We start from the raw sequence: 23,112 nt of genomic DNA, 5'->3' as shown, positions 1-23,112 counted from the left end.
GAGCAAGGCCAGGGACCCTTTGACAGATTCTCCACATGAGAGCAGGGGACTCTCTCATAAACACAAGAGCAGAGTCCACTCTGGAGAGTTTTGATCCCTCCCCAAGTCTCTTCCGCTGACACATCCTTCAGAATGGTGGTTTACAGGCAGCCATACCACCTGCATCCTCACGACCTCCTCCTCTCTGAGTGCTGCTTGCCAGTCACCCACAGTGGAAGCCACAAAGGGACCAGTGCTTGAAGAAGAAAGGGAATTTATTTTGTGGCAGCAGGAGTTCTTCGAGATGTGTGGCCCTTATAGGTATTCCACTACCCACCCTACGCCTCAGATCATGTCTGCATTCACAGGAGAGAAGGAACTGGAGAGGCATCTGTCCACACCACCCCTTATATCCTCGATGCAGAGCACAATGGTGGCAAGGGCATAGGCACCGACCAACGGACACTGTTTGCAAGAATTCTCCAATCTGAGGTGCCTGGTGCACAGGTGGTGTTACATTCTGGGGTGCAGTGCAGATCAGTGAGGGGCCTGCCTGGAACGCCCTGCTGCTGTGGCTTACAGCCTGGACATCAGCAGACGAACACGCAGGTCTGTATGCTGTGCATCCCTGGAGTACAACTCTGACTCCAACAGTCTGCCTACAGCACAACAGCCCTACCGTGGCTTCCACCAACCTGGGTTGCTATTTGCAAGGTGATCCCAATGCACTCCCAATCCCGAATTTTCCCAGAACCGTGTGCCCTGAAGTGTCCAGCCCTCTCCTGAGAAATAATAAGGTTTGTTTGCTTCTTTAAAGAGACCAAAGCACCTTACAGCTTATTAATTTAACTGGGAGAGATACACCCTTCCCTTCAAACACAGCATTGAGTTAGTTTTTAAGGAAAAAAAAATAACCAAAAACAGATTTATTAACAGTAGGACAAAGGTTATGTGATGCCAAGTAAAAGAAATTACAAGCAAATACAAGTGAAAACACACATCTAAAGTTTAAAACTTAATCTAGCAAGGTACAAGCTTTGTTAAAGATGGCTTCTCTCACCAGTCGTTCTTCTTTCCAGCCATGGTTGACTTTCCCTCAGTCAGGGCCTTCCACAAAAGCAAAAGAGGCTGGCTTCTTTTGTCTTCCTAGGTGAAAGGTCTTGGCCTAAGCAGGTTTCTCACCTATATTCAGTTTCCAGTGGCTTCAACCCCTCCTTGGTTGAAGGGCCCATCTTTTTCAGCTTGCAGAGCTCTGGCCCCTTGTGTCTGTCTGGTGATGGATGCCAAAGATGACCTCTGTCCTTGCTTATATCTTCCAGAGTTCAATGACTTTATTTAGAAAGGCAACATAAGATACTACAAGAACCTAAGAATGGCCATACTGGATCAGACCAATGGTTCATCTAGCCCAGTATCCTGTCTTCAGACAGTGGCCAGTGCCAGATGCTTCAAAGGGAATGAACAGAACAGAGCAATTCTAGAGAAATCCATCACCTGTTGTCTACTCCCATCTTCTGGCAGTCAGAGACTCAGGGACACTCAGAGCAAGGGGTTGCATCCCTGACCATTTTGGCTATTAGCCATTGATGGACCTATCCTCCATGAACTTATTCAGTTCTTTCTTGAACCCATTTATACTTTTGGCCTTTACAAGATCCCCTGGCAACAAGTTCCCCAGGTTGACTGTGTGTTGTGTGAAGAAGTACTTCCTTTTGTTCGTTTTAAACCTGCTTCCTATTAATTTCTATTCCACACCAATAAGGCCTCAATTGGAACATTGTGTCCAGTTCTGGGTGCCAGATTTGAAGAAGGGGGTGGACAAATTGGAGAAAGTCCAGCGAAGAGCAACAACAACGATTAAAGCACGACCTATGAGGACACAACAGTTTTCAAGTACATAAAAGGTTGTTACAAGGAGGAGGGCGAAAAATTGTTCTCTTTAACCTCTGAGGACAGGAGAAGAAGCAATGGGCTTAAATTGCAGCAAAATGAGGTTTAAGTTGAACATTAGGAAAAACTTACTAACTATCAGGGTAGTTAAGCACTGGAACAAATTGCCTAGGGAAGCTGTGGAATTTCCGTCATTGGAGGTTATTAAGAACAGGTTAGACAAACACCTGTCAGGCATAGTTTAGTTTTTACGTACTCCTGCCTTGAGTGCAGGGGACTGGATTAGATGACCTCTTGAGATCCCTTCCAGTCCTACACTTCTATGATTCACTGGGTGACCCCTGGTTCTTGTGTTATGTGAAGGGGTAAATAGCATTTCCTTAGTCACTTTTTCCACACCATTCATGATTTTATAGACCTCTATCATACCCCCCCTCTTTAGTCATCTCTTTTCCAAGCTGAACTGTCCCTGTCTTATTAATGTCTCCTCATATGGAAGTGGTTCCATATCTCCAATCATTTTGTTGCCCTTCTCTGTATTTTTCCAATTATATCTAATCTATCTTTTTTGAGAAGGGACAACCAGAATTGCACACAGTATTCAAGGTGTGAGTGTACCATGGGTTTCACTAGTGGCATTATGATAGTTACTGTCTTATTATCTATCCCTTTCCTAATGGTTTCTAACATTCTGGTTAGCTTTTTTGACTGCCGCTGCACATAGAGCAGATGTTTTCAGAGAACTATCCACAATGACTCCAAGATCTCTTTCTTGAGTGGTAACAGCTAATTTAGACCCCATCATTTTGTATGTATAGTTGGGATTATGTTTTCCAATGTACATTACTTTGCATTTATCAACATTGAATTTCATCTGCCATTTTGCTGCCCAGTCACCTAGTTTTCTAAGATCCATTTGTAACTTAACTATCTTAAGTGATTTTGTATCATCTGCAAACTTTGCCCCTCACTGTTTACCCCTTTTTCCAGACCATTTATGAATACGTTGAACTACACTGGTCCTAGTACAGATCCTTGGAGGACCCCGCTATTTACCTCTCTCCACTGTGAAAACTGACCCTTTGTCTCCCATCTTTTAACCAGCTACTGATCCATGAGAGGGCCTTCCCTCCTATTCTATGACTGCTTACTTTGCTTAAGAACCTTTGGTGAGGGACCTTGCAAAGCTTTCTGAAATCCAAGTACATTATATCCATGGGATCACCCTTGTCCACATGTTTGTTGACCCCTTCAAAGAATTCTAATAGATGGGTGAGGCATGATTTCCCTTTACAAAAGCCATGTTGACTCTTCCCCAACATATCATGTTTGTCTATGTGTCTGATAATTCTCTTCTTTACTGTGGTTCAGCCACTTTGCCTGGTACTGAAGTTATGCTTACTGGCCTGTAATCGCCAGGATCTCCTCTGGAGCCTTTTTTTAAGAATTGGAGTCACATTAGCTGTCTGTCAGTCATCTGGTACATAAGCTGATTTAAGTGATAGGTTACATATCACAGGCAGGATGACTTCAAGGTCTTTCTTTCCTGTGGGCTTCCGGTCCTCTTGCTGATTTCTGTGTAAATGGGGCTTCCATTGTTTTTGGTCACACCTTGCTTAATTTCATTGGGGACAGGCAGATAGCTGCCTTTCTCCTGTCTGGGAGAGACTTGTTTCTCCCTTTGTTTGGTCACAGACTGTAAAACATAATATCAGTGAATATTTGTAATTTTCATATAGTTAATGCAGATATTTCTCAGTGATATTAATCACCAGTGTGTCACAGGCTTTCCTAAAAGACCCTTGATATTGTGTACAGTCAGTCGATTCAATTGCTTATCACTTGAGGATCAGTCCCCTGTCTTTGTAGACCAGTGAACCTTTACAGTCTATTCTTTGAAAAGTAAAACCCAGACCAATTTTCTCTCTCCTGCTCTTGTGCAGATGCCATGCTGTCTCCTCCCCAACTTGGTAGCTTCAGGGCTTTGTTTGCCTAATATGTAAATGGACCTTCATTATCTCTGCCTGTCAACCAGACCAGTCAGAAAAGCAAATACACATTCCTGTGTCTAAGGCAAAGTGCTTATACATTGCTTGACAAACACATGCTAAGAATATAATTCTAGCACACATTTTATACACACCCTATACATACATCATGCAAGAATATTAATGATCCGTGAGTTCTTAGTTTTCAAATGATATCTTACATGCCACCTGTCAGATACAGATTGTGACAACAGTGTGTTAGGTGTAGTGAGTATGTCAGGCCTGACAAGAGCTGCTGACACAGAGTAGTGAGCTACCAATGGGCCTCTGTGTCAAATGTGTACCTATAGTGGAGTATAGATTGGGGAGGTAGGGGGGATGGGGACAAAGGGGGATGAGAGAAAACCACACCGCTCAAAGAACTCCACTTACAACAAGGTAAGTAACTTCCCTTTACTCCTGCTATGTGTAATGTGAGCCCAGTGAGTGTAGGCACAAGGCCTCCTGGTGCTTGATACAGTGTGCGCTGCAGCAGCATGGCAAAAAGATGGAGATCAGATCATGGCATGCAGTATTCACCATGGGTGATGGTGAACAGGTGTGGAACACCACAGAGTGTTGTGCAGCCAGCAGGTGGAGTGAGGTGTGTGGCCCTGGATGTGCCATGCAGTGTGCACTGCAAGGGATGTGAGCAGGTGAAGTGAAATGGGGTGTGCCATGCAGATGCTGGGTGGTGTGTGAGGAGAATGGGAGAAGGATTTTAGGGTGTTCTAATTTTAAGTTAGCTACTTTTCTGTTGCTGTCAAAACAGAACAGTAGTTTGGGTTGGGGTCTGGTTGCCAACAACTTGGTTTTGTGTGTTGTACATTACCCATCCACCAAACCATCAGATATTTAAAACAAATGGAAAAAAAACTACATTGGTAATGCAGGGGAGGGGATGTGGGGCATTGGGGTGGGGGATGGAGGGGCAGGGTGGTGTGTTGGGGATGGGGTGTCGAAAGCAGGGCAGGGGACGGGGCGTTGGAGAGGGAGGTGATGTGGAGGATAGGATGTCTGGAAGGTGGGACGGGTGGGATGAAGGCGTTGGGGCGGGGGCTGGGGTGTCAGGGAGGTGGGGCAGACAGTGCTGGAGACAGGGCTTTGGGGAGGGCTGGGGTGTCAGGGAGGTGGTGTGGGTGTGGCCAGGGCAGGGATGTCGGGGAGGTCAGGGCTCGGGGAGGTGGGGTGGAGGATGGGGCATTTGGGAGGTGGGGGTGGGGGATGAGGAAGGCAAGGCTGGACTGTTGGGTGGACGGGGCAGACTGGGTGGCAGCACAGGGATGGGGTGTTGGGGAGGCGGAGCAGGGGATGGGGCCGGGATGGCAGGACTGGGCGAGTGGGGTGGGAGGTGGGGTGGGTGGTGCGGGGGATGAGGTATTGGTGGGACAGAGTGGGTGGGGCATCGGGGGGATGGGGCATCAGGGAGATAGGGTGGGGGATGGGGAGGCGGGGCGGGTGGTGCTGAGATGGGAGGGGGCTTAGGTGCAAAGCCAAGAAGGGAAGGGTTTTCCTGTGCAATCTAGCAGTCTCCCCACTCCATTCTCCCCATAGATGTTCTGAGGGTTGAGCTTTCAGACTGTTAGGAAGACCTGGGGTCTCTGTGCCAAATGCTCAGTTACCTGCCCCAGCCAGCTTCTGACAACGAAGCTTGGTTGGTTCTTGGATCTGTAGTTCCAAGGAGCTAAATGCTGGGGCAGGAAGGAGCTCTCTAGCACCTTGCTCTGCCGTCCTGTCCCCCTCTCTGACCCTGTGGCCATAGCCCAGGGATTGACCTTTGCTCCCAGCCGTACTCTGCAGAAGCAAAGCATTGCTGTCCTGCTTTGTGTTCCAGTCCCCTGGAGCGAGGCTGGAGGAAACAGAAGGAAGGGACCCCACCCCAGCCCAAGGTTCGCTTACGGCAGGAAGTGGTGAGCATGAGCCCGCAGCGACGTGGCCAGCGCATCGCCGTCCCAGTCAGAAAGCTCTTTGCCAAGGAGAAGAGGCCGTACGGACTGGGCATGGTGGGCAGGCTGACTAACCGCACCTACCGCAAGCGCATAGACAGCTACGTGAAACGGCAGATCGAGGACATGGACGACCACAGGTGAGAGGAGCGAGCCCCTTTGCTGCAAGAGTTGCTGGAAGAGGCTGCATTGAGCCGGTTAGCGTGTCGCCTGCTGGGTGGGATGCATCTCGCTTGCTGCGAATATGTGTGTGACACTTGCCGAGTGAGACGTGCATCCTGCAGTGGGAATTATTTGTGTATTCCTTGAACCCCTGCACTCAACACATTTTCTTGGTCCCCAGGAGGACAGTCCTGCCATGGGTACCCTGGAGCCTGCATGGCTTTGGCAGCCCAGCACATCTGCTAGTTGCTGACGAGGGTGATCCTCTGCACAGACCTACCCGTCTTATTAGCCAGATGGATGGGGAAATTGAGACATCTCCTGTTACCTCCTCCCTGATGATTTTTTTTAGTCACAAAACGAATTTAGGCTTCAAGCCTGACATTTTGTGTCACTGAAACTGCACAAATGTTCATAAGAAGTGAATACGGCAGGGTGTGACCCCGGGTCCTAATCCTCCCTCCCTCCAAACCATTTCCTCCAGTCTTGTCCCAGCTCTAATTCGACTTGTGCCTGGTCCTCCGTACTAATGAAAACCCCAAAAGATCATTGCCCACCTGTGCATGGGGCCCAGGCATTACAGAGCACAGCAAAGCTCTTTGCTGACTGAAGTGCCTGTGAATTAGCAGGAGTTTTTCTTATGCTCCATGAGCAAAGACACCCCCAGAAAATATTAACATGATCTTGTTCTGGCTCTGATCTGTGATTGTCTCCATCTTCTGTCTAGGCCTTTCTTCACGTATTGGGTCACCTTTGTGCATTCGCTCATCACAATCCTTGCTGTGTGTATCTATGGCATTGCCCCCGTGGGGTTTTCTCAACATGAAACTGTAGATTCAGTGAGTAAATCCTCTGCTTAGCGGTATGAAATGTGATTGTTTCTCAGCGGTTGTTTGTTCCCAGAGTCCCTGATCTCTCCCCACGTTGTATAACTTGTCAGTGTGTTTCCTGACAAAGGCCAATAGCTGGAAGCCAAATGTGCTCACCTGAGGGGCTGGCAGCTATAATTGCATGCACATGCACACCTACAGGCCTGTGCACCTGCCCATGTTCACAGCTGCAGCCACACGACGCACGTGAATTCACATACACTTCTGCAGACTTGTAAATTCCCCGTTGTGCAGAGGCCTGGCTGATTTTCAAGGGCAACACATTGCCTGGGCAGACAAACCTGCCTGTTGGGCTTGTCTGCCTGTGAGCTTTGGCTTCCTGCCATTAGCACTGAGTGATGGGAGACAAGCCCATCAGGGCTGGAAATATCTGCATCTGTCATATAGCAGCAACGTGGCACTGTTCAGCCTGAGGAGCAGGGTCCTAGCGGCCTGTTGGCCCCTGCAGCACGGGTTAGAAGGAAGGTGTCTGAATGGAATCCTAGGCTGGGGTCTGGGGCAGAGCCGGAATTCAGCCAGGACTCCTGGGATAACATCTTACAATGTCGTGAGGTATTAAGGCAGGGGTCTCAAACTCAATTTACCTTAGGGCCAGTGCCAGTCCTCAAATCCTCCCAGCGGGCCAATAATGTCACTCATGCTGCCCAAAACTCCTCCCCCACCTGCCTAAGGCTCTGGGAGGGAGTTTGGGTGGGGGAGGAGGTCTGGGGTAGGGGTTTGGGGTGCAGGCTCCAGGAGGGAGTTTGGGTGCAGAAGGGGTGAGAGGTTGGGCTCTGGGAGGGAGTTTGGGTGAGGGAGAGGGTCTGGGGTGCAGGCTCTGGGATGGAGTTTGGGTGCAGGCTCTGGGCTGGGGCAGGGGGTGGAGGTGCAGGAGGAGGGGGTGGGGTGCAGGCTCTGGGAGGGAGTTTGGGGGCTGGGGTGTGTGGGGAGGGGGTGCAGGCTCTGGGAGGGAGTTTGGGGTCAGAAGGGGGTATGTGGGGAGGGGATGGGAGTTCAGGCTCTGAGAGGGGGTTGGGGGTGCAGTGCTTACCTGGGGCTCTGGGCGCACTGCTGCCCCTCTGCACGCTGCTGCCCCCAGGGCGGCAGGGAGGGGCCGGCAGCCACTGAAGCGAGCAGGCAGACGCCGCTCAGCTCCGCTGTGCTGCCAGGCCCCTGGGGTGGGGAGCGCCTGGGGGCAGTAGGTGGGGCCAAGGGAGAGACCTGCCCCCAAAACTTCTGGAGCTCCACGGGCCACATTGGGGAGGCTCGCGGGCCGCAGATGGCCCGCGGGCTGGGAGTTTGAGACCCCTGTATTAAGGGCTAGATTTGCAGGCTGTGTTTGAAGTGCTTGTACTAGTTCCCTTGCACGGGATCCCACACGTCCCCTCCAGTTTGTGCCTCCTCTGGCACCAGTTAACATCTAACAGCGCTCTCCCCTCCTCACTTGAGCCCAGAAGAGTGTTCACAGCAGGGAAACGTTTATTTTTAGTGACACAGAGACAGGATTTCCCTTAAAATCCGAACAAATCCCAACCCACCTGCAGCAGCTGCAGAATTCCATCCTGCCCCATGATCCTGCTCCTCCCAAAGGGTGAAAATGGGGTGTCAAATTTTGGGAAGCTGAGCCCCCCTTCAGGAAAATACATCCCCTGCATACTCCTGTAGCCTGCCATGTGTTGACAAGGGCCCACAGAACCCTCCCTCCCCTCCCCTTTGGGAGACACTTGTAGATAATCGTAGTATGATTCCTCCTCTCCTTTCCTGCGTGCTTTGACGTGCAATGCAGCAGTCTCCAAGGGTGACATTTAGAGCAGCATCTGAGTCAGCACCCAGTGAAACGAACGGGGCAGGACACCGCTCTGGGTTCACGTTTGGGCAAACATTGCTGCATCCATCACACTTGGGGCATGTTTTCAAGGTTTTTTCTCCCAACTAGAACAGCTGGAGATGAAGGGGTCTATTAATGAAAGCTGAGGCTCGAGATCAATTGAGAGGCCAAGGCCAGCCATGCACACGCCACTCCCTTCTGGTTCAGGGGACCGTTTGGAGAGCTCTGGATTAAAAGAAACCTGAGCCTGATGACCTGTTATAGGGCTTCCACTGCCCCAGGTGTTGCAGGTTTCCACTGCTCCTTCCCAATTAGTGCCCCTTTTTACCATTGCTCCCGTGCCCTGTGGTGCCCCACTGTCCATGTGGTTCAGAGGGGGCTGCTGCTTTCTTGTCTTGCAGGTCCTGATGAACAGGGGGATTTATGAAAACGTCAAATATGTTCAACAAGAGAACTTCTGGATTGGCCCCAGCTCGGTGAGTCCCACCAGCTCGGGTTGGGTCCCTGGGGCTGGGGCAGATAGTGCACCCGCACCTTCATCTGAGGGGTGTGGCAGCTCTGCTGTTTCCGCATAGAGCGGTGAGCCTGGCCAGCCATGGCAGTGTCCAGTGACACTCCGGTCCCATGACTGGCGATTTGTGTTCTGACATGCTCCCTAGTGGGCTTGTGGCCTGGCCCAGCCAAGCTTTTCAGGGTCCCATCAGAGTGGCATTGCCTGCACTGGGTGCCCCTGTAAAATGGGCTCATTCCCTGCTTAGGGAGGCATGTGGTGTGTCTCCAACAGGGCCTGCCTTCTGCTGCTTGGCACTTTGCAGCTTGGCCAGGGGAATGCCCTGCTCTAGATCGGGCTCTGCCTCTGTGGGGCACAAGCTGGGACATGTCAAGCCCTGTAGGGGTCAGTGCAACAGGAGTGGCTGCCCTAACTGGTGCTTTCCCCTCCACCCCTGCACTGGCACCAGCATGAGGGGGCTCTTGCACAGATGATCCTTGTTGTGTGGGGAGACTGACGGCACCTGTTTGGGATCATGTTTTATGTGTGAATATTGCTAGTTGTGCCCAGCCCCTTGCCCTCCCTCTCCATCCCTGCCTGACTTGACTTGCCAGAGGCAGCTGCTGCCCAGCCTCCCCCTGCTTCCCTTTTCCCCTGGACCCCTTGCTGCCAAGCCTCTTCCTTCCCTCCTCCCCCGGAGCCCTCCCTGCCGCTTTGGCCCCTGCGTGACCCTCAGCTGAGCTCCTAGCCCAGTCTCTTTCCAGGAGGCCCTGATCCACTTGGGGGCGAAGTTCTCACCGTGCATGAGGCAGGACCAGCAGGTGCATAACTTCATCAGTGCCACGCGAGAGAAGGAGAAGCAATCGGCCTGCTGCGTGCGCAATGACAAATCGGGCTGCGTGCAGACCTCGGAGGAGGAGTGCTCTGTGAGTGCCCCCACTGCAACCCACTCACAGCTCTGCACAGCTCCCCTCCCTCACTGCTCATCATCACGCTGCAGATGGGACCCCTAGGCCAGTCTCCCTGCCTGACTGGCAGCTGTGACACCTCCAGCCTCCCTGTCCAGTTGGTGTGGACCTCTGCAGCCTCCCACATACCTGGGTCTTGTATTCATGTAGATGGAATAAATGGGCCCAAAGAGTCAAAGGTGCTAACATGAGCCAGACACTGCCCATTAACAGTTCGACAAGGTTCAGGGTTTGGGGGACACAGACTTCCACCTACTTAATATCATGGCAAACACAACACTATACATCCTGTGACCGTATTAAGATTCAGAAAAGAGGAAACAGTTTAAAACATTTGAAGTGTAATTTTAACAACTTCCGTTTTCCCTTTTCCTCTAGCTAGGAAGAGTTTTTAGAAGGGAAAAGAACCCTTGTTTGAGAGTCTCTTAGATGGTATCAAAGCAGGTAATAGCTGTCCTTTTGGGGAACAGAGAAGTCAGTTGAGCTGGGCTCAGGCTGCTGTTGTGAAAGTCTGATCCCCTTTCCCAGAAGGCAATACAAGACAAACACACACAAAGGGGAGAGCAAAGACAGAAACTGCAGCTTCTGGCACTGGTGCTGCCTCACTTGCAGCCTCGGTACTGCAGAAACTCAGGTGCAGCGCATGGTCTGATCAGCCACGCTGAGACCTGGCAAACTCATACCAGTATCTTGTTCAGGGCATTGCTTTTAGCTGCCTTTTTGGTCACAGGCTTATGGAAGTGTTGCAAAACATATAGTCTTGGCTGCTAAGGCAGACTCTGGTTAGACAGAAGGGAAAAGAAGAGGGATGGGAAAGGGAAGAAGTAAGGTGTGGAAGGAAAGAGACACACAAGAGATGTGTGTGATAGTCTCACCTCCCAGGAGGCATCTGGGATTTAGCTGAAGCCTGTGGAGGTGGCAATGTCAGCTGGGTCCCTCTGACTCAGTCTGGTCAGGGCATCTCTCAGGATCAGGATGACAAAGGCCCAACTGTGTGCTGGTGCATCCCGGGGTCCCAGAATGGTGGGGGTGGCAGCCATAATAGTAAAGCTCACTCCTTCTGATCCACCTGTCTCCCACCCAGCTGTTGTCAGCTTCTTGATTTTTGCCCCCTGAAGTGTTTTTTTTAAGGACCTCTCAAAAGGGAGTGGTGGACGAAATAACCTGTTGCTTCATTATTTTGTTCAACAATTAGACCTAATTTCTTTCACACCAATTTTGGTCCATTGATTTCTGGTCTCGCACGTCTCGTTTAACAAACATGATCTTAACACAGCCCTTGAGTTATATTAATAGGCCTCTTCGTTTGGACTAATTCGGTCTGCCTCCCTCCCTTTCATACCTTTCCCCCTTGCCATTTGTTCTTATTGCTTATTGGAACAGTTTGTAAACTTTCCCTCACTTTTCTCAGCTGAGCTCACAATCAGGCTAAGTTTGTAGGCCGTTTGTCAAAAGTCTCTGTACTCAGCGTGTGTGACCCCATCTCATTCTGATCCCCCAGCCCCCTGCTGAGTCACTGGGACCCCACCCCATCCCCAGATTGTCTCTGTGAATGCCTCTGCCTCCTAGAGCTCCTGGGCCCTGTGGTGATCAGTCGTGCCTCCTCTGCTCTCTCCTGCACAGTCTACCCTGGCCGTGTGGGTGAAGTGGCCCCACCACCCCAGCACGCCAACACTGGCAGGAGGCAAGAGACAGTTTGGATCTGTTTGTCACCAGGATCCCAGGTAGGCACTGCCTGGCTCAGGCCTAGCTCAGCCTCTCTCCACCTGGTGAGCACTAGGGGCTGCTATGTCTGAGCAACAAGACAGAGGCATCGTGGTGTGGAGCTGGGTGGGACTGCTCATTTTCCTGGGGCTTCTTAAGGAAGTAGAGGCTGTTTGGAGAATGGGCCAGGCAAGGGGAGTAGATCCATAGCTGGGGAAGGAGACTGCTCTGGGCCTTGAGCGGAGGAAGGAGCATGATGAGGTTCTGACCCCAATATGCTGTGTGAGGTTCTGATACATTCATATACCATGGGGCAAACTGCTGGACACAGGTGAGGGCACAGTGTCACTGGGTAGAGGAAGTGGGCACAGGGTGTCACTGGGTAGAGGTGGGGAAGGGGGTGTGGAGTGTCAATGGACGGGGAACAGGGCACAGGGTGGGGACTGTGGAAGAGGGTGGTGCTGCTCAGAGACCAGTTGGATACTTGGTCTGATTTCCGCTCCCTCTCCCCTCGGACATTGCTGTCTGCCTGTGCTTGATGCTCTCCCTGAGCCCCCAGCAGTGTCCAGGCAGGGAGCTCCTCTGGGCCTGGCTCAGAACTGCTGGAATTCACCCTGCTGAGCCATCCCATCCCACACTGCCCCTGCCCTGCCCTGCACACCATCCCCTGCTCTGCAGTCTCCCTGCCTTCCTAGCTGCTTCCTGCCACAGCACGGGCCCCACCTGCATGCAGCTCTGTGACTATGGCAAATACCACAGAAGCCCACAATCCATGGGAGTCAACCCAGCTGGCCTGTCGCTTCCACTCCTATGGCTCCACCCTGCCCTCTGTTGGAGCCATGTATTTCCCTGGAGCATCCAGACTCCTGAGAATCATCTTGGGACTCCCTGTGCAGGGGGAAATGTGCATTGGGGGATCGCTGGCAGCTGGGTGTGGGGCTGGCCCTGCGTGGAGAGGAGTCTGATAGCTGGCAGACAGGGCAGAGCTTGGGTGCTCTGTCAGGTAGCTGGCCAGCCAGCTCGCTGCTCGGGAAGTGGCCCAGATGCTGGATTTGGTAGAATCAGCGAATGCACCAGGAGGTCAAGGTGTGCCCCTTCAAGTGACTGCACTTCAGTCAGTCAGCATCACAGCACCATGACAAGTTCTCTCAGTACGGAGACCTTGGTCCCTGTGGCACAACACTGTCAATGGCAGCTTGGACAATCTGACCCTGAGCGATCCCTGACCCAGCCTAACCTGTCCTCAGCTCTATCCTACAGACATTGCACATGAGCTTGGAGGAAACCCTGGGGATTGCGGCAGCAGCATGGTGCTGTGGCTCCTGGGAAGTGGGGGGTTCTCCTCCCCGGCCTGTTCCTGTCTGCTGCTGCCTGGTTTGTCCAGCTGATCTGTTGGATTTTGTTGCCTCAGGGTTTGTGAGCAGCCAGCATCAATGGATCCCCATGAATGGCCTGATGACATCACCAAGTGGCCGGTGAGCATTGCTAGAATCATGGTTGGGGGGCAGGGAGTTGCAGGCCAGGGTTGGCACAGACGGTGCCGAGCACTCCAGCCTGACAGCTGCCCAAGGAACAGAGGCGCTGGAGATGGCCTCAGCCCGATGTCTTTCACCTCATCACCATAGAGATGCTTTGCACATCCTCTACTGACCAGTCAGTGGGAATTCCAGGCCCCCAGACAGAAATCAGTGCTGTGTGCAGGGGGAGGGTGAAAGATCAGGGGCAGCCCCAGAAGATGCTTCCTCCTGCAGAGAGCTGGGAGACTCAAAAAGGGAAGAGTTGGGCAAGGGCAGTGTGGGGCCCAGGCTGCTCTGGGGGCTGACTTGGCCCACAGCTACCACTAGGGTGGGGGAGCCCTGAGCACAGCTCGGCCAGGCCATTGGGTCTTTGAACAGCGACTCCAGTCAGCTGAGATTTTGAATCTTTGACCTGACTTTGGTATTTGGGAGGGGAAAAGCCGCCGAGACAGGCCCGCGTTCACTGCGCTAGGCCAGCCTGCTGAGCCCTCTCCTGAGGGCTGACTGTTAAGGCTGCTTCTCCCAGTCAGAAGCCAAGGGAACTGTTGTAACTGGGAGGAGCCTGCATGGGTTGCTAGGAGCCCATCTTGGGGAGGGGGCTGGCTGGGCCACCCAACTGGCAGCTAAAAAGCTATGTATGATCAGGTGGTTCTGTTGCAAACCCGGGTGCATCCCCATTAACTGCTCCCCTGCCAAATCACAGATGGAGGTAGAATGTGGCCACAGCACCAGCCCCATCCCCTCCCAGGACCTGGTCACAGGTGGCTCAGAGAATGGCCACAGCACCCTCCCCACATGGCAGACGGCAGAAAGGTTCCCACATCCATCTTATTCCATTTGTTGTTGTTACCCAGATCTGCACCAAAAACAGCGCCGGGAATTATACCAACCACCTTCACATGGACTGCGTGATCACAGGCAGGCCCTGCTGTATCGGGACCAAAGGAAGGTAATGGGAACCCATCTGCCCTTCCGCAGAGGGCTGCAAATAGAATGAGGCACACGGTGCATTTGCAGAGGCTTTGTTTGATTTGCATGTGGGCACAGGGGGCTTGTCCTTCTCCGCAGAGGGTAGTCTCCTGGCTATGCGCGGCCCAGGACACTGCTTTGAAAGGGAAATCAGACAGAAATGGAACCAACTCAGGCTTGTGCATCTAGAGAGCTAGGCCCTGCCCCGTGCTGTGTGGGGAGGAGCAGAAAGGTAGAAGCCAGACAGAGGCTCCAGCTGAGAGGGCCAGGGGACAGCATGCTTTGTAGCCCCCCTGACCTTGTGCATTTCCCACCCCTGGCACAGCAGCTTCTGGCCAGCACAGAATGTGTGTAAGGGTCTAGAGCATTGGTTGCTGAGCCATCTTTTTGACACTGCAGAGCACTTTGAATAGACTGACCTGTTCTTCAGATCTGGAGCTCTCACGTTTGTTCCTCGTTGGGGGGAATAAATGTTTTCCCTGCCCGTCTGATGATCTCCAGTAGTGCTTTGGGATGGTCCAGCAGCCTGCCATGCCCTGCTGAGTGCAGTGTAGACTGAATGGGCCTCGCATTTTGTCATGCTGGAAATGGAGATGGTCTTTGTACACATAGGTTAAGACGTGTCCCTGGCCCTGGGGAGCTGACAGGCCAAAGCTAGACACTGGCAGTGGCTGAATGGAGGGAGCTGTGGGGATTACAGTGAGATGGGAGGGAGGGCTCCTGGGGCATGACAGAGTTATGGAGGGATCTGCCGGAAGATGGAAGTCACTTGGCAGTGACGACAGGGAGGCTGTGCCAGATGCAGGGGCAGCATGAGCAAGGGTACAAAGCAGAGTGTACCGGGAGCAGAAAGGAGAGCGTGTCGGGAGGGGAGTTGGGGAAAAAGAGCAGAGATGGCATGTTCTACAGTGAGGGCCGGGTGCTTGAATTTGATGTGGTAAGCAACGGGTGCTGATATGGCCAGGGCGACAGGGAAGGCATTTTGGATGGATGTGGGGAGCAGGGAGAAGCGGGCAGGCCAGAGGGGGCAGGTTACAGTGATGGAGGGGAGAGTCCTGTGCTGGGGGGTCTCTTAGGCAGGAGGGGAGACATGATCCTGGGGTTGGAACATATGTGATAACAGAGTCACAGTCAGTCCAGGTTCCTGTCCTTCCTGGCAGGAGGAATAATTAGCCACTGCTATAGTCCCAGATGCCTTGGCTGGCCAAATCCTCAGGCTGGGCAAGGAGCTGTCAATAGAGGTTAGATAATAACGGACAGGGAATCATCAGTGCTGCAAACCATGAGTATGGTGGTCTGGCTTTCAGCAAGAGGAACTTCTTGCTCTTTATACGGTTGCCCCATTGCCCGATGTGGATAGCCAATTGGGGTCTTGTGAGGTTGTTCCATTAGTAGGGGAAACTGATTATAAGAGTCAGGTATTTCTTTGGTGCGATCCTGTTTATTTACAAAGAATAGACACACAGTCCTGTTCCCTGGAACACAGGAGGAACAAATAACAGAAGTTCCTTGCTCACAACTTGAAAGTCTGCCTCTCCAGTGAGTCCTGTGCCCTAAGGAGCTGTCTGTGATCCCTTTCAGGGCTACACTAGTTTTTCTGGCTTTCTCCTTTTGCACGCATACACACAGCTGCAACCAGTCAATCCCTCAGCCCCTGTATTTGCAATAACTGCCAGGGAAACCCCGAGACCACATTGCTTAACTGTTCTAGACCTTGGGCGGTAGCTTCTTATTGTTTCCAGTTATCACTACATAAAGGGATATTTAATTGCTCCTTCTGTGTAGCCTGAATGAAGGGTGTTTTAGCACCCATCAGTTTAACAAAGGTCCGTGATTAGACCAATTTGTTGGCAGCCATTAGCACCTTCCAGCATAATCGCATGGTGGTAGTGCCCAGAGAACCAATCAGGATCTGTGTGTTAGGTGCTGTACACAGAGAGAGAGAGAGACAGTCCCCGCCTCAAGTTTCTCACAGTGTAAGAAAGCCCTGCAATGGATGTTGTAGTACCTAGATTTAGAGACCCCCAAGATTGTGGCAGACTCACTTTAGCTAGGAAATCAATGGACTAGGGTTATAATTCCTGCAGGGAGATCCTTAGGTTCTTGTTCCAATCTGACTCATAGAACAAAATCCCAATAGAAATCAATGCCTTCTTGTACAGCCTTGTCTACATGGGCTGCATAGCTGTTGGTGTAGTAGTGCAACTACTAATGTAGTCATGATTCACACATTTGGTGGGATTTGCACAAGTGTAAATTGTGTCTATGCTAGAGCTGTGCAGCTAGACTGGAGGCTGATGTTCAGGGTACACCAAGCCAGAGTGCCCTGATGAGCACCTCCCAGAAAAAAGGGAAGACCTGGTCTCTGCACCAAAAGGGTTTACAGGCAAGGGTCCTAGACAGAAAGGGGAAGGGCAGCACAAGTCAGCTCCTGTGCCTCCTCAGGATTACCCGGGATATTAGGCTGGTCGGTGAGACACGGCGGTGACTTTGAGGGGCGATTGACTGAGGTGCCGAAGGTGACTCAGGATGTGTTTGGGGCGGATATTGGTGAGGGCTCTGTCTGCTGGATGAATTGTTCAGAGTGGTTCCCTGGCTCTAATGGGGACATCACCACACACAATGGCAGCAGAAAGGATGGTACAAATGCCCCTGGCAGGGAGAGGCTACAGCAGTGCTGGGGAAGCACATCTCGGAATCCTGTGCATTGTGGTGCCAACTTTGGGGCCTGGACTTAGGGTATATGGGGGTCTGAGGCCTGCAGAGCAAGGCTGGCTCCAAGAGGGCAGCAGGTGCTCCTAACAGCACAAATGAATCTTGCTGTTTTCCCCCCCAGGTGTGAAATAACATCCCGAGAGTATTGTGATTTCATGCGGGGCTATTTCCATGAGGAGGCAACGCTCTGCTCCCAGGTACGGCCAAGGCTGCAGGGCAGGTTCTCATGGCCACTCACTCCTCCCTCTCCTCACTCTTCTCTTTCCCTCTCCCATCTCCTCCAAGTGGCTTGGCGAGATTTGGGCAAGATTTTGCAGCTTTCCTTCCCTTAGCTTGGGAGCCCCTTGCTGTTCCCCACATCGGGCCTCATGTGAAGCTTCACTGCCCGCAGAGCTCTCCTGCCTTTATTCAAATGGGGGCAGGTGGGCAGGCCTGGCTCTGAGCCACAGACAGGTTAGAGAAGGCAACTCTCTTCCCTCTCTGGAGACCAATGCAGGATTTGTGCTGCAGGCAGCCCCCCAGCGCTGGGGGAGATTCAGGAATGAGTGTGAGGGGGTAAAAGCGAGGTACCAGAATCCTGGTTCTAGTTCTGCTCATGATATGCTGTGTGATCTTTTTGCTTCCTCTCCATGAAGAGGGGAGAATGTGACTTCCCTGCTTCGTGCGAGTGGTGGCGAGGAGGGTAACTGGAGAGTTGCAGGGAGTAACTTAGGGCAGGTGCACAGAGCACCGATACCCATATGGAGGCTCCCGCACTGACAGGAAGTCAGGTGAGTGGGCTCCCCGTCCCATGTGAGCAGGGGGAAGATGCATATCTTCCTGTAGGGGGCAGTCACACAGCTACACTGGCTTCCCTGGACCAGTCCATGCGATACAGGTGCAGAGGTGCCTAGATTCTGTGGCACTAGGCACATTACAATGAGACAGGCAGAGCAATACCTTTGTGTGGCAGGAGGGGGCAGCATATTCCAACCTGCATTCTAGCCAGGTTTCAGCCTCCAGGCTGCGAGCTGGCTATTATGGGTCGCTAGGTAACATGGAGGGTGAAGAGAATGTTTGAGCCCTGTAGGCTTTGTGTTTTGGTGCCTGTTTTGCTATGCCTCTCAGGTCACTTTAGGAACTGAGTAATAGTGCTTCTGGGGAGAGGTACCCCATGGGCACTGTGTGCATGGTGATAGGGTATGACTCTACCTATTCACAATGAGGTGAGTGTCAAATCCCTGTAAAGTCCAATACAGGTGCCCATGCTCTGGCCCCTGCTGGAGTACAGCATCAGAGCCCTGGAATACTTTTCCTCTTGCTGGCCATGTGGGGACTGGGAGTCCCAGCAGCTGTGTAAGCAAGTGTAGATGCACATGAAGATGGGACTGGCTAGGACATGCTCATGAACCTTGCTCAGTTCTCTAGAGACCTAGGCAGGTGAGTCATCCCAGACACAAGTGTTAATGCAGTTCTTGGATGCATAAACAAGGGACTCTTGAGTAGGACCAGAGGTTATTTGACCTCTGTATTTGGCAATGTTGCAACCACTGCTGGAATACTGCGTCCAGTTCTGGTGTCCATAGTTCAAGAAGGATGTTGATAAATTAGGGTTCAGATAAGAGCCATGAGAATGATTAAAGGATTAGAAAACCTGCCTTATAGTGATGGTCTCAAGGAGTTATTACAATCTGTAAGTGCCTACATGGGGAACAAATGTTTAACAACGGGCTCTTCAATCTAGTGAAAAAAGGTCTAACATGATCCATAGGCTGGAAGCTGAAGCTAGACAAATTCAGACTGGAAATAAGGTGTACATTTTTAACAGTGAGAGTAATTGGAACAACTTATTATGGGGTCATGGTGGAGGGCATGTTTCTCTAACAGATCTGCTCTAGGAATGATTCTGGGGCACTTCTCTGGCCTGTGTCATACAGGGGGTCAGACTAGATGATTACAGTGGGCCCATCTGGCCTTGCAGTCTATGAAACTGAGGTGTTTATGGCCTTATGCTTCCCCCAGCCCTGACCATGCCCATCTGGAGGCCTCAGCCCCTGGCAGAGCACTGTCATGGCTGGAGTAGAGAGCAGTACGTCTCCCAGCAACCACCATCACTGCCTGCAGCGTGGTTAGTGTGACTGCCTCCCCATAGACCCTCGGGGCTTCCAGCTGACCTTGCTCTCTGTTAGGTGCACTGCATGGATGATGTCTGTGGCCTCCTGCCCTTCCTAAACCCAGAGATTCCTGACCAATTCTACCGCCTGTGGCTCTCCCTCTTCCTCCACGCTGGGTAAGTCTCACTGCAAAAACAAACCAGTGTCTGACACTGTCATGTGGGGGGTGGGGGGAAGGTGTCGGTGTCTGGGTATGGTACTCATTGGTTTCCTGTGGGGGTTGGGGAGTGGTTATCCCTGCTTGGTTGTGTTACAGGCAGTGCTCAGCAGGGGGCCAGTATCCTCTGCACCTCAAATAAGTTACAAATATTTCATGTCCTTGGCCCAGGTGCTCGCTGGGGCCATGGACTGAAGTGCATGCAGGAGGCAGGCCAGAGGCCACGGGTGAGCCTGGGGCAGGGATTACAGAGCAGGACTGCACAGGACTTTAGTAGCTGCTGCCTCAGCTCTGGTGTTCTTCTGATTTGGTAGGATCCTGCACTGCCTGGTTTCAGTCTGTTTCCAGATGACCATCCTGCGAGACCTGGAAAAGCTGGCAGGCTGGCATCGCATCTCCATCATCTATCTGCTCAGCGGCATCACTGGGAACCTGGCCAGTGCAATATTCTTGCCCTACAGAGCGGAGGTAGGTCTCTGGCAGGCGAGCAGGCCCAGTTACCTGCTGAGAGCACTGAATTCTACATCACCCAGCCCTGGCACAGCCCAGACTGGGGACCCTAGATTGGCCCAGCTCCTCCTTTGTGGACACCACTTGGATGAGGAGCGGGATGACAGCTCCTGGCGCTTCAGCCTCCACTGCCACTTTTGTCATGGGCCATCTCTGCATCTCTCTGGCCTATGAGGCAGAGGGCAGCACTATTGACCAGTGACCAACCCTCTGAGGGTCTCGCCCTTTCAGGACATGGCCCCAAGAAACAGGAGTGAGGCCGGGCCCTGCCCACAGTCCTGAGGAGGCAGTGAGATGCCCAGCACGATAAGGAGCCCATCTTGAGTTAGCTTAGTGCAGGGGCCCAGACCCCTGACAGACCTGAGACTGAGAGCTCCATAGCTAATGTCCAAGAGCCGTTGCACCACCGCTGTAGCACTTGAGTGAAGATGCTCCTATGCTGATGGGAGAGCTTCTCCATCTCCCCGAGAGGCAGTAGCTTTGTTGATGGGAGAATCTCCCGGTGACATAGTGCTGTCTACGCTGGGGGTTTGGTCGGTATAACTAGGTCCCTCAGGGGTGTGGATTTTTCATATCCTTGAGCGATGTAGTTAGACTGATATGGGTCTGTATTGTAGAACTGGCCTTAAACAGAATCCCAGCAATGGGAGTTGCTGCTTCTACCACCTAGGGGCTCTGTCTCCAGAACTACCCAGCCAGGCATGGCCCTCTCTTTACCCCTGAAAATGAGCTTGAGCATGTTTGTACTGCAGGTAGGAGCAATATGCCTGCACTCTTCCACAAATGGTCACTGCCTTTAGGCTGCTGGCTATGGGTAGGCCCTGATCTTAAAAGGCTTTGAGTGTTCCCATGGCAAGGAAAAAGGGGCAGACAACTAAAACAGCCTGTCATGGCAGGAGAAGCACATACAACATTACTCCCACACCTTCCTCCACCCCTGCCTCACTGCTCCCATCCTGTATCCAGCAGCTGAAGTCGTATCGTGCTCCCAGCTGATGTCCTGATGCATTTTAGAAGAATGGTAGAGCCTAGAACAGTGATACTCAGACTGAGGCTCGCAAGCAGCAAGTGGTTCTTTAATGTGTTTCCTGGGGCTCTTTGCAGCACATGACATTAAAACACTGGTTAATAACTTAGATTGGTTAATAATTAAAATCACACAACCAGGATGTTTTACTATGTTAACGAACTGTAGTTGATAATAATATACTTGGTCAGTCATTCTGCTGTGAGAATATATAGCACTATAATAAATGAAACAATGAATTCACACTACTGTGGCTCTTTTGGGTAATGCCGATAGCTAATTTGGCTCCTGAACCACGGAGGCCTGAGTATCACTGGCCTAGAGGATACCGTCTATTCCTCACCACTGGATACTGGTATCTAGCTTGGGCTGTATAGCATGCTTGTTGCTTGAATGCTACCATACAAGAGTGAGGGCTGACTCAAACTGGCAGAAGGCCTGATGCAGATACTTCTCCTCCCCCCCCCCCCCCCCCCCCCCCGCCCAAGTAGAAAATGGCTCCCCTGGTAGCTGTTGACTCAGAATGAGGCAGCTCCTCAGTGTCACTGACATGGAGCATTCCAGTGGCTGGTAGCAAGAGAGAGACCTCTGTGAAGCTGAGACCCGGCAGGAGCAATCAATAGCAGGGTTGGTTTGGTCTGTCTCACTGTAACTTGTGTCATCCTTCTCCTGCAGGTGGGCCCTGCAGGATCCCAGTTTGGAATCCTGGCCTGTCTCTTTGTGGAACTTTTCCAGAGCTGGCAGATCTTGGCACGGCCATGGAGGGCCTTCTTCAAGCTGTTGGCAGTGGTGCTCTTCCTCTTTGCCTTTGGCCTCCTGCCTTGGATTGATAACTTTGCCCACATTTCGGGATTCATCAGTGGCCTCTTCTTGTCCTTTGCCTTTCTGCCCTACATTAGCTTTGGGAAATTTGATTTATATCGGAAGCGATGCCAGATTATAGTGTTCCAGCTCATCTTCATTGGACTCTTCTCAGGACTGGTGATTCTGTTCTATTTCTATCCGATCAAGTGTGAATGGTGTGAGTTCCTCACATGTATTCCATTCACAGACAAGTTCTGCGAGAAATATGATCTAGACGCACAGCTTCATTGAAAGGCGAAGACTGGCTTCTCGAGCAGGTCCTGGAGTTGGATTGTCTTTGCAGCTGCTGGGCCAGTTCCACATGGACAAAACCTCTCATCCTGTGACACATCTAACCCTGACCATGGTTAATTTAAACTGTTTTGTCAGCACTTGGCAGACCTATTTTGCCTTATCTCAGAAGATCTGCACATTTTCTGAAAACAGAACAATTGTGCCTTGTTCAATTTATTGAACCTTTTCTGCTGCCATATTTTTATTACAGTACTTTAATACTACATTTTTAACCAGATTTGTTTACTACTGCTAAGGTGGTGATTAAATGGAAAAGTAGCGTTTTAGCTACTGTTAACTATTCTGCACAGTCTATGGCTACATTTGTTTGAATGTGCTTAGGATAAAGCAATCTCAGGTGCCTACTGGCCACATCCTTTCCCTCGGGCTGCAACATTAGGTTCCATGTCTTAGGGTTTCACAGTCCCAGCAGGATGATTCGACTTTACTGTTTTGTAGTAGTTGCCATAATGAATTCTCTATGGCAGTTTACAGGCTCACCATTTTGTAGGCTAAGCCTTGAGCCTGTGACAGTTGGACAAGCCTTACATGCCCCACCTGGTGATGGCTCTTTATGTGAAATCAGTGTGATAAGTATCATCAGCTGCTTGTTGCTAGACTCACCAGTACTCATGGTGAACCATGTCAATTTGCTCCCTTCACCTTAATTGCCCTGTATCGACTTGCCTGCAGTACAAAACCCAGGATCTCTGCCAATCTGACCCCAAATATGGTGATCAGTTAGACACTGAGCATGTGGGCAAGACCCACCAGCCAGACACTTGGGAAAGAATTCTCTGTGGTAACTCAGAGCCTGTCCCATCACTAGCCCTGGGCATTTCTATTTTTTTGTTGGGTTGGCACAACTGATTAAAAAGGGACCTATTCAGTCCTCAAAGAGTCCTAAAGCTCTTTTAATGTCCTGTTTCTCTCTAGTTCCTTCTGTACCTTATGAACTTCTGTCCTCTCCTCTTTACTAGGCTATAGAGCAAAGGTCCCCAAACTGTGGGGCTTGAATGACTGTTTGGGGGGGGGGGGGGGGGAGACGACAGCTGGGGCTCAGG

General features: G+C 51.6%; 1 protein-coding gene across 4 annotated transcripts in view; it reads left to right on the top strand.

Annotated features, from left to right (window-relative positions):
- Positions 1 to 22,347, top strand: part of RHBDF1 (rhomboid 5 homolog 1) — a 52,791-nt gene extending 30,444 nt beyond the window's left edge. For 3 of the 4 annotated variants that reach the window (XM_029911266.1, XM_029911265.1, XM_029911264.1), the window contains 11 exons: positions 5,731 to 5,982; positions 6,732 to 6,843; positions 9,103 to 9,177; positions 9,956 to 10,117; positions 11,783 to 11,883; positions 13,275 to 13,338; positions 14,235 to 14,329; positions 17,186 to 17,261; positions 19,233 to 19,333; positions 19,689 to 19,842; positions 21,587 to 22,347. In XM_029911266.1, the coding sequence (XP_029767126.1) occupies positions 5,731 to 5,982; positions 6,732 to 6,843; positions 9,103 to 9,177; positions 9,956 to 10,117; positions 11,783 to 11,883; positions 13,275 to 13,338; positions 14,235 to 14,329; positions 17,186 to 17,261; positions 19,233 to 19,333; positions 19,689 to 19,842; positions 21,587 to 22,006 (1,612 nt within the window). In that variant the 3' untranslated portion in view covers positions 22,007 to 22,347. Of the gene's footprint in view, positions 1 to 5,730; positions 5,983 to 6,731; positions 6,844 to 9,102; positions 9,178 to 9,955; positions 10,118 to 11,782; positions 11,884 to 13,274; positions 13,339 to 14,234; positions 14,330 to 17,185; positions 17,262 to 19,232; positions 19,334 to 19,688; positions 19,843 to 20,850; positions 21,370 to 21,586 lie in introns of those variants that run through there. The other variant, XM_029911267.1, reaches the window with a different exon arrangement.
- The last annotated feature ends 765 nt before the right edge of the window (positions 22,348 to 23,112 follow it).

Source organism: Terrapene carolina, unplaced genomic scaffold, assembly GCF_002925995.2.
Source record: "Terrapene carolina triunguis isolate 2854851 unplaced genomic scaffold, T_m_triunguis-2.0 Scaffold93, whole genome shotgun sequence".
In the NCBI taxonomy this organism is placed as follows: domain Eukaryota; kingdom Metazoa; phylum Chordata; order Testudines; family Emydidae; genus Terrapene; species Terrapene triunguis.
The sequence above is the reverse complement of the archived record's forward strand: the minus strand, read 5'-3'. Positions and strand labels throughout refer to the sequence as shown.